We start from the raw sequence: 17,093 nt of genomic DNA, 5'->3' as shown, positions 1-17,093 counted from the left end.
AAAGAAAGAAAGAAAACAGACACATGAAGGTGATCAAAAGGCATAGGCTGAAGCTAAAGTGCCCACCCTTCTCACAACAAACATTGATGCCACTATTTTGTAATAAATCTTGCATTGTGCAATGAGGACGGTTGTCCTCATTTCCTATACATTATGGGTCCATAGACCAAATGGTTCATAACAGCATGCGGTACAACAGAGGTGGCACACCTTCTCTAATCCCCCAAAAATATGGTTTCTTTGTAGCCTGAGGCAAACAAGCTCTTCCTCTTACTGTTTAAATTAGCAACAAATAAAAAGGGTTCTAAACCGTAGTTTTTTCCACCTCCGTGAAATTGCCAAAAGCCTAGTCTAGAAGAGGTCAAAGTATGATTAAAACCGGTTAGAACAATAAACTCTTTAAATCACCAAAACTCTAGTCTAGAGGTAAAGGTATAAAACAGTTGGACCAATAAACTCTTTGTGGTCAATTTATGGGTCCAACTTCAACTTCACTTCCGTATAAAAGAAGCATTAAGTCATAAAGTAAATATTTTGCAGTAACGGAGACTCAAAGGTCACATTGTAACATTAATTAAAGAGAATAGCACACACACTGACTCACTAATGACCTTGCTGTGCTTTAACTAATCCATCCAGTCTGTGTCACACACACACACACACACACACACACACACACACACACACACACACCCCTCTCCCTTGATCTCCCTGTCATTTTATCAAATTTATTTTCTATTTTTGTTCTCATGCAATGCAGGAGCTCTCCTCTGTTCTGTGACAGGATGGAGAAGATGTATAAAAAAGGAACAAGAACATTGACAGAGATGAATGATAACTAGGGCATCTGTGACAGAGTACAGAACACATGCAGAACATAATATCTTCAACCGCTTATCCGTAGTCGGGTCGCGGGGGCAACAGCTCTACCAGAGAGCTCCAGACTTCCCTCTCCTGAGCAACATTAGCAACTTCCTCCTGGGGAAGGCCAGTGAGACGATGTAATCCCTCCAACTGCGCCTCATTCTGCCCCGGGGTCTCCTCCCAGTGGGACGTGCCTCGAGGACCTCCCTAGGGAGACGCCCGAGAGGCATCCTGACCAAATGCCCCAACCACCTAAAGCTGGCTCCTTTCCAGGCAAAGATGCAGCGGCCCTAAACACGTGGCTGAACTTCTCACCCTATCTCTAAGGGAGATGCCAGCCACCCGTCTGAGAAAAATTTCGGCTGCTTGTATTCGCAACCTTATTCTTTCGGTCATGACCCACACTTCATGACCATAGGTGAGAGTACATATATGCACAGTGTTATTTAGAGTGTCTAATAATGAACCCATAAGGGGCCCTAGGACACTACCCTAAATGGATGGGCCATTTAGGGCCATTTATTGTTTATTAAATTATTAGGATCCCCATTCGCTTTTGCCATGACAAAAGCTATTCTTCCTGGGGTCCGACAGACAAAAGGCCATCCTTAACCACATGAAACCTTCTGGAGGCAAACATCTACAAGCTCCATCTACAAACACGCAGTGAGCTTGTCGATTTTCAAAGAGATTTGGGCCCCTAGTTTGCGTGTCTTATACGTACCAGGTCTTATGACTTAACTTAAGACTTGGAGGCGTGGCCAATGCTGCTTAGCTATTTTGAGTGGCCAAACAGCAATGGCCACACCTCCAGGTCTTAAATTAAGTCATAAGACCTGGTATTTAAGAAATAATAGGGCCCTTGGTGTTGAGGGAAAACCGTAGGGAGTCTAGCATGGACCCCAGGGGATCTCTAAGACTTAAGTGGTTAAGTCTTAGAGTTAAATTAACATTAAACATTAAAACGGTAAAAAGATCATAAAATGCCCTTGACTTTAGACAGTGGGGTCAAACATTTTAAACTTGAGATGTCCTCAGGCCAATTCCAATCAGCTTTAGCTGATGAAGCAATAAATTATGGAGAGTGTTATTCTTGGCCTGCTGTCAGTGTGCACAAGAAATATGATGCCGATTGGCCAAGTAGTATGCAAGACTAGCTATCGGAGCGCACACACACACACACACACACACACACACACACACACACAAAGAGCCAACGCATGATTTTAAATTGAAAAAAAGACGATAAAATGCCCTTGATTTTGTATGCCAGGGTCAAACATTTTAGACTTGGATGTTCTGAGGCCAAATCCAATCAACGTTTGCTGATGGGGAAATAAATTATGGAAAATGTTATGCGCCTCACACAAAGTATGCACGCGTGCACATGCACACGCACACACTTCTACTGTAGTTACATTTATATCAGTTACTTCTCTGTCCAACTTCTTTCTGTTCCTATATTAAAATGTGTGTGTGTGTGCATGTGTTGAACCTTCATATGTCCAGAAAAATAAAAGTTCTTAAGGGTAAAGTGAAGTTTTTTTTCCATTCAAGTAGAGTCGTGTGATTACGGTCCAGCTGCTGTCAGCGTATAACAATCCCCATTAATCATTGCGATAAGGAGCCAGGTGTAAACGTGCACACGTGCACCAGCACACGCTGGCACTCGCATGCGCACGCGCACACACAGCTCTCGCTCTGCAGCCAAGTGCGCGGCTGGAGGCAGGGCAGCCCCTGGCTGATGCTCCCCAGATGGAATGATGAGAGCGGCTCAGAGGACATACAGTACAAGGAGAGAGCTTTAACTTTAACACACCGTCTGATGTTGACATATATATACATAGTTTTTAATAGCCATCTGTTGTCTGCGATTGACGAATATATATATATATATACGTTTTATATCGCATTATATGGATCTGAAACGGCATTGTTAAAAAATGTTTATCCCTGAGCCGGTTGCTAGGCAATGCCTTGCTCACCCCCGCACGCACGGAACGTGTTCGCGCATGTGTAGACTACTGTTACAGTATAATTACGATCGCTCTGGCTCTTTTCGCTGTCCCTTGTGCTGATCAGACATCCGAGGTTCGGATCCGATTTCTGATTTTCTACAGCATCGCAATTGAAATGTTAACGTTTCTGGAGAGAGATATAGCTAGCATGAGCTAATGCTAACATTAGTCTTTTCTTCTCCTCTCATTTGACGAGACAGGGAAGTGCTTGAGTAGTAATCTCCCCAAAATCCGGCCCACGCAAGCCAACTATCACTTGTGGCCATACGGCAGCAGTCCAAGAGTGGATGCCAACAGAGAAGCCCTCCTGTCTCCACTCACGTTGAAGTGAAGAAGAAAGTTACACCTATGATCTGCATCCCCCCTACGAGGTCGTCAAGCACCTCATACCACTGACACACACAAGGATGAGCACTCTGCCCGTTGTGAGGGCATCGACAGAGTGAAAAAGAGAGCGACACACTGCCGCTCTCTTTGCCAGAGGGTGTTAATGGCTCATAAACACCTTTGTCCCTAGATTAGGGATTTGATCCTGTGTGTTGTACGTCTCCCCCTCTCTTCTATCTCAGTAAACAGGAAAGCAACTGTAACTGTAATTTCAGCAGGACCGAAACACTGCCAACAACCCCACACACCATCAGAGAGTGGACACTCTCTCTTAATCTCTCAAAACAAAACAAAAAATAAAATAAAATGATTGAAGTCCCAATGTTGGATGTTGGCATTGGGAACAGAGCACAGAGTATATATGTGTTGCTATTTGGAGTTACGATACTGCCCCGCTCCGCTCTGAACAGCTCAAGCCTTGAGGGTGGGGAGGAAAAAACAATGCAGATGCAGACATAGGGGATAATAAATATCGAATGACTTCTTCTATTACTTTTCCTGAAGCTGAGAAAATAACCTGATATTAGAGATTGAGGAAGAATTAAAATACAGCAGAACAGGAGGGGAAAGTGAGGCGTTTTCCAAAATGTAATCTACCACCTGTGTGAAAGCTCTACTCTTTGCAAAACATCTGCATTTGTACATAGATACGTGACCCAATTTAAGAAATGGCTGATGATAACCAATTCATTTGCAGGTTTAAAGACATAGTTTTTCTCACTTTTAGACCATAATCATCACATACATAACAATGGATGTGTGGAAGTGTATTTTTATATCAAAATGTCGAGTCCCGTATGAATAAAATCTTGATTTCATTCACCTGGTTTATTCCCATTGCTGCGTGTTTCTCCAAACACAGCTGATGTTGATTACAGAAGTTTTTACTCAGTTTTTAATCTCATTCAAGATGACATCCAGACAGTCCATTACTCATTTTAAACTTAATCAGCACGTTAAAATATGGATCTGAAAACATTCTAGGTTAGAAATAAACAAACAACTCCACACGTTGCGTCTGCTATGTCCCATAGCCTGAAGGGATGCGATCATGCAACGCTCTGATTGGTTCAGAAGCACACAGCCGACCGTTTTAGACTGAAATGTCAAAATAAAATGCCCAAAAAGCAATTGTACCCCATCTTTAAAAAATATGCAGAGCTGGGGCACTAATGGCCTAATAGTTAAGGCTCATACTGTACCACGTATAGAACCTCTAATGCAGCCGGACAGCGAGTCACGGGTTCGACTCCTCAGCCCGGAGGCCTTCGCTGAGATTCATTCCCCGTCTCTCTCTCCCCGTTTCCTGTCACTCTTCACTGTACTATCCAATAAAAGGCAGAAAAGCCCCAAAAATATCTCTAAAAATATAAATGTGCAGAGTTAATATCATTATCTGTACCCCTTTCTCAGAAGTAAAAATGACTACTGTATGTGTCATAACTCATATCACCTCAAAATCACAATCAATTAAGTACATAGATATCTTTAATACTAATGTTACTGTGTATTCCAGCAGGAACTGGCTGCTCGCCAAATGTATCTCACAGTCTAATAACATTTTTTTAATTAAGCACAACAGATTACAGTTACCTCTTTGTAATCAGATTGCGGTAATCCTATTAGCGTTATTGACTGGCGAGAGTGTCAGGACAACAATGCTTCAACGAGTGTGTGGACTAATGCTGGACTAATGAATGGCACTGTGTGCAAACACACAGGCAGAGAGGGAAGTAGAAAAACACAAAGAGAGAATGAGGGAGAGGGAGAGAGAATGGGAGAAAGAGAAAGAGAGATCACAAGATTCCGTTTTCCCAGACCGAGATTAACCTGGATTTATACTAAAATTGCGTGCCAGTGTCAGGCAAGGGTTTGGGATCGTAAGTAAGATAGTAGATCTGGCATTTTCAGTGTCGCCGACACGCAGCTAAATAGAAATCCAGCTTTACAGTCAGCAACGGCCGGCCGGTGTTTTAAGCAATTATACTTTAGCTATTTAAAAATAGCAGACCTACAGTACAAGCTTATAGCTTGTAGATCTGCCATTTTTGAAAATTCGTGAAAATGTGGCAGAAATCTTTGAATATATATTCATTCAACGCTTTTTAACTCAAATCTTTGCTTCTGGGGTGTCCCTGGAACAAAATATTTTGAGATGGGTGTCTGCGGCCAAATATCATTCTGGGGGTCTTTGACATGAAAAAGTTTGAGAACCACTGACATAGAAACATACATATTTTTTCAGAAAACTGTTACGATTTAAAATACATTTGTAGACCTCAGGTCTGAATGGGTAAATCTTGACAGAACCCTAGAAACAGAATCCTCATCCCAAACAGAAAGACATCAACACTAGTCACTTTTGGGCCTTCGGTATGCAGACAATGGGGGGGGGGGGGGGGACACACACACACACAGACGGCTGGAATTAACCCCTTAAGCCCTAGCATAACCATTCTGAAAATGGTATAACTAATGATCCTAATCCCAGTCTGGTTGCCAGTAGGCCATGTTGTGACTAGCATTTTCGTTTACTTCCGTTCCCACGGCAGGGGCACTACACAATTTTGTCTCCATAAAAGAGATCTATAGGTAGAAAGTACAAATAAAAAAGTTCTACTCGTGTCGTCCTGCAGTATTTTTTATAATCAGTGGTCAAAGACGGGACTATTTCTTACAAGGCGTACTAATCTGTGCAAGGGGAGTGGTGTGGTTTTGGTCACGCGGACCAATCGCGTAGCAGCTTTATTCCCTTCCTATAATAACATTAGAGCATGGCGACCACCAGTTCAAGCAACGAAGAGGGAAAAAAGAAACCAAAACAGCGTAAAAAAGTGCGTAAAAGGGAATCAAAGGACTCTAAACAATGCTATATGCAGGACGCTGGGTTTCACGCCACGTGTTACCGTCGCTTTATTTGTAAAAGACGATTGTGTTTGGCCGAGAAACGCTGCACACAGACGGTGCAGGGGGTGCAGGGGACTAGTAGGATGTGTGCTCATTCACCCATTGGCAATGGCTGGGGCATGGAGGTAACATTAGGACAGTCTCACAGAAAAGGGGGAATGTGAGAATCTAAGGCATAATAACATAAATAACATTGAGAGAGAGAGAGAGAGAGAGAGAGAGAGACAGACTAAAGAGATAAAAGCTTGAAGCCACTGACTATCTTAGAGCAATGTGAGCACTCGTCAAAAAATGTAGGCCTACCTTGAAATAAGCCACAATGGCAAGAGGTTGAGTCAATTTCCTCTGGGTACACAGAGAGAGGAAGCTGTTAAAACTATTACTAAAATAAATAAACATGCTCGGTGGAAAAGAAAATGATGACAATGTGCGCTTAAGCCATTAGCCACTTCGGAAGCATTGTTGGGCCTCTTTTTCCTGTCACTGCTCAGAGGCTCTTCGGGGTAAACCAGGAAACATGACGTTGTCTCTGCGGAGCAATCAACGGGCGAGAGAGAATAAAGTCTGCAGGGTCAAAACAACAGTGGCAGGGCAACAACAGCTACTTTCGCTATTTGGGGAAATGGCTCTAATAAAATAGAGTCATTGTCTCGCGAGCTGCCAGCATTGTCGGCAAACTGTCTAGAGAGTCTAGACAACAATTTAGACGGCATAAGAGGAGCTGTCAACACATCGGCCTGCCGGGCGGTGGCGGCATAAAAGTCAGGGAAGTGAGCGCCGGGCTCTCTTGTGGCAGGACACCCAGCGACTCAGAATCCCAGAACTGCACGGAAAGACCTTGAACTGCTAGAGAAACGCTGCTCCCTTGCCCCGCAAAAACATTAGCCTTTATTTACAGTGTCCTTGAGCCAGGCACTTATTTGAAATTTGGCTGCCGTTTCCTGTGAATGTTTGTATGAATAATGTTGACCAGGCCAGGGCACTGGTTGGCATTGGCCCGGGACTCAGTCTAGCCAGGACATATAAAAGGAAATGAATGAAAGATGGACTGGGAAAAGGAGTTTGCGGAATCTCCTTCTCAAGTACAACCAAGTTCAAATCCTCTGTGGCGTGTTCACTGGTGGGAAGCCAGGCAGGGAGAGGGTGGTCTCTATGCAGTGTGCACTAATGATTGCTACAGTCTATCAGTATGCCTGTTCAGCAGGGACAAGAACAGCCAGGTGGATAACGTGTTCCTCCGAATGTAATCTCTCAAGACAGATTCAGGAGGGGGGGGGGGGGGGGGGGGAAGGTTCCCTCTATGCCCAGCTTTTTGTGTGTATGTGTGTGTGTGTGTGCGCCCCATAGTGATGATTTGATTGGCTTAAAAAGTGAAGATAAAAAGTGAGGACGCCAAAAGTGGTTGGCCGGAATGTGATGATGTACTGTATGATGAAAAGAGTGCCCCTCACTTCAGAAGTGTAATCTTTGAGGGGCGATAGCCCTGTATGTCCAGCTTTTGGTGTATGTAACCCAATTTGTGTCTGGTGACTTCATGTGCATCTATTCTAAACCCTCCCACATGAGCGACTGTAGGGTTTAGCAGTAGCAGGGATTACGTGTTGGGAATTGGCATGATGAGGAACATTGGAGGAAAATGATAAAGAAAAGCATTGGAAGAAAACAAAAATGTAATCAAACATCAAATGGACAGACAGATGGTGACATTTTGTCTGCTGTCCAATGTATCTGCTATTGTCTATGTCTAAATGTAGTAGCATAATGCACTCTAATGACTGGTCGCACCGTGTGTGAGTCCTATGTGCACATACTTGATCAACAGCCTTGTGTCAGCTGTCAAATTTGTTGTTGGTTCTTCACGGAGAGCAATATACAAAAGCAAGTTCCACATATGAAACTCTTACTTTGAAAATCCGATTATTACTTGATTTCAGATCAATAATTTGATGCTTGATGTTGTCAACAGAGGAACTGAAGCTTACCTTTACAGTATATCTCTGGAAGAGAGTGGCATCAACCAGTCTAACAGTGTTTGTCATGTAAATCATATTGAAATAAACTCACTGGTAATGAACCCAGGATGGTCTAAAATGATATTGAAATAAGCTCACTGGTAGTGAACCCAGGATGGTCTAAAATGATATTGAAATAAACTCACTGGTAGTGAACCCAGGATGGTCTAAAATGATATTGAAATAAACTCACTGGTAGTGAACCCAGGATGGTCTAAAATGATATTGAAATAAGCTCACTGGTAGTGAACCCAGGATGGTCTAAAATGATATTGAAATAAGCTCACTGGTAGTGAACCCAGGATGGTCTAAATGATATTGAAATAAACTCACTGGTAGTGAACCCAGGATGGTCTAAATGATATTGAAATAAACTCACTGGTAGTGAACCCAGGATGGTCTAAATGATATTGAAATAAGCTCACTGGTAGTGAACCCAGGATGGTCTAAAATGATATTGAAATAAGCTCACTGGTAGTGAACCCAGGATGGTCTAAATGATATTGAAATAAACTCACTGGTAGTGAACCCAGGATGGTCTAAATGATATTGAAATAAACTCACTGGTAGTGAACCCAGGATGGTCCCAGGGTCTTCTTAAACTGTGTGAGTCCCACGATGTCGATGTAGATCAGCTCTACCACCTTGTCACCCTGAGTGGGACAGCTGGACTTGTTCCCCATCACTCTGCGCATTATCCTGGCGGAAGAGTAGCACACCAAATTATTCTCAGTTTTGAGAGAAATTACTTTAGTTTTCAGTGGCTTAATAGAAGAAAAAACTGCTGAAAAATGACAAATATAAAGGCTTGTCAACACAGTACACTAATGGACACAAATGCTGATATGCTGCCATCTCCAAATACATGTAGTAAGTTAGACAAGTTAGAAACAGCCATGTGTCTATGGCAAGGTCAATACGGCATTGTCAAAGCTCTGACAATGTAATGTAATATTATAAAATATATAATATGTCTTGTCCAGCCCTATAGCAAGACAACGCCTGCAGTCTCCTTATCTTCAGTAAGCAGACAGTGTGTGGATGGACATGCTTGACCAACCATGTTCGACAGGAGACGTATGAACAAGGTAACAAGAGTAATGGTTGGGCTTACAGAAGGCCAGACAAAGTTCACATGTCATAAAGGCATGTACTGTACAGTAAGGTCATGAGATCATATAGTAGTCATCAAAGTATGAAGTAAGGCCTATTCTCATATCACAAAAATATCAATGAATAACTGTCAGGTCAGACAAAGTTCACGTGTCATAAGAGCATGTTTTTTTATTTAAAAGATTTCTGGGGCATACACATTTGGCATTGATTGGTCCAGTGGTTTGGAAAACAGACATTTTGCTTGATAGCTAGACTCCTGCAGAGCCACGCTGTAAACATAGCTATGCTCCTTAAGCAGATCAATAAGAAGTACAGTATAAGGGGCATTCTACGTGATGCCCTCTGGGAAACCAGATTACTTTGGCCTCCGACGTGTGCAATTCTAGATGCTAAAAATATAGACATGCCTAAGACACACCAACATAATGTCACATCTGTGTAGCTGTCTAATAAGCTTGCTTGCTGAGAAAGAAAGTCCACAACGTGTCGTACAGGAAGCTATTTTTTTTATTTGTCTTTACCCAGTCAAATGATGTGTGTTACAGTGGCTTATCTCGATGTAAAACAGGTACTATCTTTACCTAGGCAAAAGAGGTGCTACCATCCAGGTTAATTTATGCACAGTAGGCCCTCTATTTCAGCCACTGTATAGCAGTAAACCTGGCTATAGTGTAATCTTCTTCTCTGTGTGACTGACTCTTTGTACGTTATACTTTAGTTGGGTTTAGTGGTGGTAATGACTCTTTTAGCTCTATTGTCAAGGTGTTGGTACTCTTTGAGTGTATTCTACTATACTTATGTTTGGGTGTAGTATGGTGGTATATACTGACTCTTTGAGCTCGGCCAGGGAGGCCGAGATGCGGACATCGTGTCCCAGCAGGTACAGCGTGGTGATGAGGTCACTCCACTGGACCAGCTCTCCCAGGGGACCGCCGCTGAACGCGTTCTCCGCGATCTTGAAGCCCGACTCCTTGGTCAGCAGGCCCAGGTGCACCAGGATCTGACACATACACAACAGAGGAGGGAGTTGATTCAACGAAGGGATCTCTAAAACTACCATTAGCCCTGCTGGTCTGGGTTTAAGTGCCTGGCTTCTATTGTGTCTCCCTTTCACTATTTGCACATTCTCGACAAAAGGAAAATAACTACATAGGAGTAGAGGAGAGAATGCCTGGAATTTAAAGAAGACAAGAAAGTAGAGAGAGCTCTCTCACTTCACAAACGAGTTGTGAACGGTTTGCAGTTGCACACAATGCACAGGGTGTGTTTTACACACCCTGTGTAATCTTCTAAGCTTGTCTAAACACCCATCAGCATAGCAACATATTATGTGCATAGCATAATGGCCATTTTCAGGGTGCTGACAAATGCATGCATGTTATTACAAACTGGTTGATTGGGGGCGATATGCCTACAACAGTACAAAATCACACACACACAGACATGTGCACGTACGCATGCATGCACGCACACACGCACGCACGCTGTGTATTCGAGAACACAGTGTTCCACAGTGTGAGAAGGCTGTAATACTGAAGGGGTGACATTCGTTCAGTGCTCCTAGCCAGCCAAAGTCACTGGCACATTTTATTAACGGATTAATGGCCTGAAAAAATGAAAAAGAAAGCACCCCTCCGGGTACCCTAGTATGTGCTCAAACAGCTAGTGAACAACCACATCATTGAAAAAGGTTCATGGCCTCAAATCGTGTAAAGATTAGATTACTTATCTTTTTTGATCATTATCATTAAATTATGATTTCATGTGGCCACACCCACCAGTTCATTAAGTATACCTGGTTTTCACCTTAGCACCACCCACCTGAACTTAAGCCTCGCCCACAGCTGTGTGTTGTACAGACATAATTGAATATTATAACCACACCTGGGGGTCTATTAGACTAGTAATGTTAACTCCATAGACTTATACAAAGCACCCGGGGGTCTATTAGAGTAATGTTAACTCCATAGACTTATACAAAGCACCTGGGGGTCTATTAGAGTAATGTAATGTTAACTCCATAGACAAAACAGAGAAAGTACAAAATTACGGCACTCCATCTTTGATGAAAACCTGTGTAGCAGTTGTTTTTTTATATACTGTATTTTCTGTGAACGAGTTTTGAGGAAACAAACCCCATGTCAGTTAGTGTACATGTCAAGTCTAAGTGTCTACAGTACAAATAAACATGCCAGCATAAACATGCCATGCATTCCAGGTATTCAGGGAAATACTGTATTGTATTGTATACTTGCTATACTTGTATTCCTTGCTCAAGGGAGTAGTTTCGTAGCAGCAATGTGTCATAGGAGTGTTGAATGAATTATGAATTAGAGTGTGTGTGTGTGTGTGTGTGTGTGTGTGTTTCCATTCATAACCAGTGGAAAGTAACAAGTACATTATTCAGCACTTGAAGCAGGTGCCTTTTTGAGACAATGGGGTTTTCATGTCTCCTATTTTAGCCTAACTCAAATTCTTCCACAAGCACGGCCCACAAAACACCGGCACCCTGAATTGTGCCAACCGGCGATAATGATGCCACACCTCAGGACCTCTGTTGTATTTCCATTCTCTCCTTAATTGGTTAACCCATTAAAACCGGGGAAAGCTGTGTATGTGTCATTTTATACTTTGGCTATTACAAAATAGCTCACAGCTTGTCACGAGATCTGCTATGTGCAAATCATTGGAACAACATATTTTGAGATGGCGGTCTGCGGCCAAATACATATAATATTGGGGGTCCTTGACATGAAAAAGAACCATTGATAGATAGCCTATAGCAACAAAGTTTTTCCGACAACTGTTAGCTGGGTTAGCGCCGTCAAGGGATGTCGGGTCGGGTCCTGTGTCAAGGATTTGTCTCCGAGTCGGGGATACATCACAACCAGGTCAACCGACCTAAGTGCTCTAAGTGCAGAAACGTATAAATTGCCTACTACAGTGTCAAAGAGCAGTATCTTGACCTCTTCACACACACACACACACACACAGACCTTCTTCCTTCTGCGCTTGGCCAGGTCCTGCTTGCCAGCCAGTGAACGGATGGCGCTGACCCAGGGCTCAGCCATGCGTTGGATTCTCAACATCATCCAACGAAACTCTTCCCTGCGAGACATCACCCGGTACAACTCCTCAAAACTGGTCCTGATGTCCGTCTGAGAGCGAGAGAGAGTCAAGACTTTTTAACCTTTATTTTATAACGACAATCTAAGTCATGACATTAAGTCATGAAGCCAAAAACATCCCTCGGACACATCACACTCAGGCACACTCATCAACATCATAATTCATGAATATAATCTCAAATCCACTCTGACCAAAGACTTAAACATCGACAGCAGCCCCTGAAACATTTACAATTAGACTTTCTCATGCTTTTATAAATGGCCATTTTGGCCTCTGCCACTATGACATTTAACATGGACCATTTATTTTCATTTTCTGTTTTATGACCAGCACCAAGAATGAAATACTTTTCACACAAGATGTTTCAAATGAACCCGACAGAGGATATGAGAGGAATAGAGCACCCACTTTGAATGTTATCAACTGGTAATCGCCAGTATGCTCTTATCTGGACCATGCAATGCAGGCAATTATGGACATTTCCACATAGGCTACTGCCTACCGTGAGTAGGCGACTAGGAATGCAGATGTGAAATTACTACTGCCGAAGTGAAAACATTGTGAAACTGACTTACAGTACATGGCCGGTTAAGACTAATATGAGGGAAGGGGGCTTACGTACGTGGCCGGTTAAGACTGAGGTTAGGGTTAGAGTTATAGGGTTAGATTTAGGGTTACGCTTAGTAATATTAGTCGGACAACGCGACCAATGCCACGTCGGAAAATGGCTGACAACAATGTCAGTATGTGGAAATGTCCATACTGGCTGCACTGCGTGGTGTTGATAAGGGCTGATGACGGAGATTAAATAATCGTATAACATCCAAAGCCGCTAAAAAACAGAGGCAAAAAGAGGACATGAGGAAAAAACAAGAGAAATCCAGATGGAAGACACAGTGAGAGCAACGTTGCCATTAGTGCCATCCAACAGTGGTGTTAGTGGCATCGAAATGTCAAGCATTGTGAGCTTGTAGATCAGCTACTTTCGGTGCGTGACACCAGTGCACAACTAAGTATAAATGACCCGTGAAAGGTTAAACAGGGCTAAAGCGGGATGGGGGAATTAAAATCTCAAAAGCCTCGTCACATGGGCTCTGTGGCTGCAGCAGAGAGCAGTCCACACATCCAGAGAGGGAAAGTATTTAATATTGATTCACCACAGACAGAGAGAAATACAACATTGCTTGTGTCTGTGTGTGACTGTGTTTTGTAGTACTCGCACAGCTGGAAATGCAAGTACTAACAACAGTATCAGATATTGTTGCTGTAATTGTACAAGTAGCGATGCTTGTAACAGCAATTCTAGTAGTAGTAGTGCAAATTAGTACTACAGTACCAGTGTTAACCCATTCTGACCGGGCACCCATTTTGGTGTCAGCATCATGTTATGCTTTAGCTATTTAAAAATAGCAGATCTACAAGCTCATATCGCGCCACCGAGTGGCGCGATACGAGCTTGTAGGTCTGCTATTTTCTTTTAAATCGAAGAACGACTGACATTTTTAGAATCTGATCTCAGGTCAGAATGGGTTCATCAGACCAGTGTGTGTCCGGCGGAAACCTCGTATGAATCTGATCTCAGGTCAGAATGGGTTAATGTGAATGTGAGAGAGTATTCACCTGTCCTCTCCTGTCCTGGTCCTCAGTGAGCGTCTTGGTCCTCCAGGGTAAACGAGGACACCAGTTTTCTACCTGAGATTCAAGCAAAAATGAACCCATCACAAGGATGTAAGTAAACACACCGTCTCTCTCTCTCTCACACACATGCACGCGCACGCACACGCACGCACAGAGTCAGAAGGTGGGTAATTGGTTCAGTATCAAAGCAGATAAAGATAGACACAGAGAGTGATTGTGTGTGTGTTTGTGCGTACGGTAACAATGACACATTGCAATGTCATTATATCAAGTGTACCACAAATTAACCACCCACTCAATCTAGTTTTTGTCTATCAATCCCTCAGCATCTGTAAACTCTCTCTCTCTCAACCTCACACACACACACACACACACACACACACACACACACACAGACATGCACGCACGCACGATAGACTCCCATTCAGGGCAGGTGAAGCCCTGACCTTCTCCTGGCAGACAGCCATCAGAAGGTTAATACAACACTCCAATGAATTAAACATGGCACAGTAATGTGTACTGTGTGTGTGTGTGTGTGTGTGTGTGTGTGTGTGTGTGTGTGTGTGTGTGTGTGTGTGTGTGTGTGTGTGTGTGTGTGAGTGTGTGAGTGTGTGAGTGTGTGTGTGTGTGTGTGTGTGTGTGTGTGTGTGTGTGTGTGTGTGTGTGTGAGTGTGTGTGTGTGTGAGTGTGTGTGTGTAATCCCAAGTGTTCGTGGGGCGGCAGTGGCTCAGGGGTAGAGCAGATGGGAACCGTGAGGTTCCCAGTTAGATCCTGGGCTCACCCCCAGAGTTAGTGTTAAAGTGTCCTTGTGAGCAAGAACCCCTGATTGCTCCCAATGTTAAGGTTGGTGCCTTGCATGGATTCCTCCACCATCAGTGTATGAATGGGTGTATGAATGGGTGAATATATTGCACAATCTATGTGAAGCGCTTTGGATAAGCACCATTTACCTTTCGTGCATGAACTGTTTGTGCGTCTGTCCTTTTGAGTGCATAACATGGATATGTGTGTCCAAGTGTCGGTGTGAACTGTATGACTGTGTGAGTGGGTGCATGATCGTGTTGATGCAGTGTGCATGTGTGTGTTGCGTGTGTATGTGAATGGACTTGCCCGAGTGTGTGTGTGTGTGTGTGTGTGTGTGTGTGCACATCGTGCAGCAACAACAACAGAGTGGGGGGAGTGCAGTGGAGAGGCACTTCTGAATGGAAATACATGCACGTCGCCATGGCAACGGCAAGCACACGTGACTCTTCAAGTGGAGGCTGAGGGCCATCAGAGAGAGAGAGAGAGAGACAGACAGACAGACAGACAGACAGACAGACAGACAGACAGACAGACAGACAGACAGACAGACAGACAGCGACAGACAAAGCGACAAAAAGAGAGAGGCCAGGACCGGGGGTAGTCTGCAGTAGCCTATGGCTGGTGTCTTGGCAATGTAAGTAAGTACGTGTCTGTGATGTTAATTCTTGGATATAAGAAATAAATAAATATTAGTCAGCAGTCTTCTGTAGTGTACCTTGTAATGGTTGTGGTTAAAGGTACTAAAGTGGCATATCACATGACATGATTAGAAACTACACAATAAATGAAAAGGTAAACTACTCTCACCCGAAGAGACGACTGAGCTGCGATTCGCTACTTAGTTAGATTGTTAGTTATTGCTGTTTACATTTCTGAATAAACAAGTTTTCAATCAATCAATCAGGTCAACCAAGGATAGACTACATCCCATAGGCTGGGGGATGATTCTGCAAATGGCTAGACCGTTGCACCGGCCGATCAATGCTATCATTTCCTCATCACTCAGTCAAATTCATTGTCCATCTGTACGGCTTCGGCCAGCCTTGCTGGTCCATCCAAAAAGAGAGAGAGAAAGAGAGGAAGACTGAGAGCTAATGGATTCTAAGCCAGAGCTTAGTTCCATATTATGGTTCATAACAAGAGTCTGAGATCACTGCAGTGCTTTCAGCCAGAATGCAGTATTCATGGCTACGGCCAGATGACCAAGAAGTGTCGAGAGATGGAGAGGGTTGGTGGTGGTGGTGGTGTGTGTGTGTGTGTGTGTGTGTGTGTGTGTGTGTGTGTGTGTGGGGAAGAATTGTTATTTTGATCAACGTTTGCCTGTTATCTCTCCTAGTGGTACCAACATCAATACAGCATGGAATTGTGGACAAAAATCTTATCCAACGATAACAACATATTCTTTACTTTTGGGTCTGAGAGGCTAAATGCAATCAAATGGAAGTCCATGGCTCAAATGCAAATAAATAATGGGCCTTGACATGCAATAGGTTAAAAACCACTGCAGTAGATGAAGAGAGAGATGATAGAGAGAGAGGCTTTGAGGGAGAGAAAGGCACACAGAGAGAGGACGGAGAGAGACAAGGAAAGAGAGAGAGAGGGAAAGATCAATGGACTGAGGTTGTCCAGAGAGACAGAAAGAAAAAGATTCTCCAGGATGACAATAAGGTGGAGAACACGATCTTTGCAGGCATCATAACATGGTTGCTTGCTAAAACGTGTGTGCTCACGCATATACGCATGCACACATGCACGCTTTCTGATTCCTCAACAGTCATATGATGAGCATTTTGACCCAAGCATAACAGTAAAAAACAAACTGCAGCAGCTTGAATTGTAAAGGCGGCTGGCATGACAACACAGCTTTACTTTGCCGTTTATTTTTCCTCAAATAACGTACGACATTAACAATATAAACAATGCCTGCGTCTCATTTTTTCATTTGATAAGTAGCCATGGTATGAGAAATAAATTGGACTTCTTCCCCTCTTCTGCCTCGTCCCTGACTTTCATCTATCGAGAAACCTTGGAGTGCATAATCATTTACATCTTTTAATATTCAACATAACATTACATTGTGCAAAACGCCAAGCTGGAACCAGTGGGCTGCAGGGTCGAGGATGAATGGGGAAACAACAGAGAAGAACCAGTGGGCTGCAGGGTCGAGGATGAATGGGGAAACAACAGAGAAGAACCAGTGGGCTGCAGGGTCGAGGAT

The 17,093-nt window shown here is 43.4% G+C and overlaps 1 protein-coding gene across 3 annotated transcripts in view; it reads right to left on the bottom strand.

Moving 5' to 3' along the window:
* The window catches only part of LOC310854270 (alpha-1,6-mannosylglycoprotein 6-beta-N-acetylglucosaminyltransferase A-like), a 132,346-nt gene that overhangs the window by 47,519 nt on the left and 67,734 nt on the right, over positions 1-17,093 (bottom strand). For all 3 annotated transcript variants that reach the window (XR_014568890.1, XM_083758862.1, XM_083758863.1), the window contains exons 6-9: positions 14,054-14,125; positions 12,301-12,462; positions 10,135-10,304; positions 8,753-8,887 (exon numbers count right to left, since the gene is read on the bottom strand). Coding sequence is in view for 2 of the 3 variants with exons in the window: in XM_083758862.1 (XP_083614988.1) it covers positions 8,753-8,887; positions 10,135-10,304; positions 12,301-12,462; positions 14,054-14,125 (539 nt within the window). In the remaining variant the exon portion in view is untranslated. The remainder of the gene's footprint in view (positions 1-8,752; positions 8,888-10,134; positions 10,305-12,300; positions 12,463-14,053; positions 14,126-17,093) is intronic.

Source organism: Protomyctophum parallelum (genome assembly GCF_964188405.1).
Source record: "Protomyctophum parallelum genome assembly, chromosome: 23".
NCBI lineage: Eukaryota > Metazoa > Chordata > Actinopteri > Myctophiformes > Myctophidae > Protomyctophum > Protomyctophum parallelum.
Note: the sequence above shows the minus strand (reverse complement) of the source record. Positions and strands in the feature narration are given on the sequence as shown.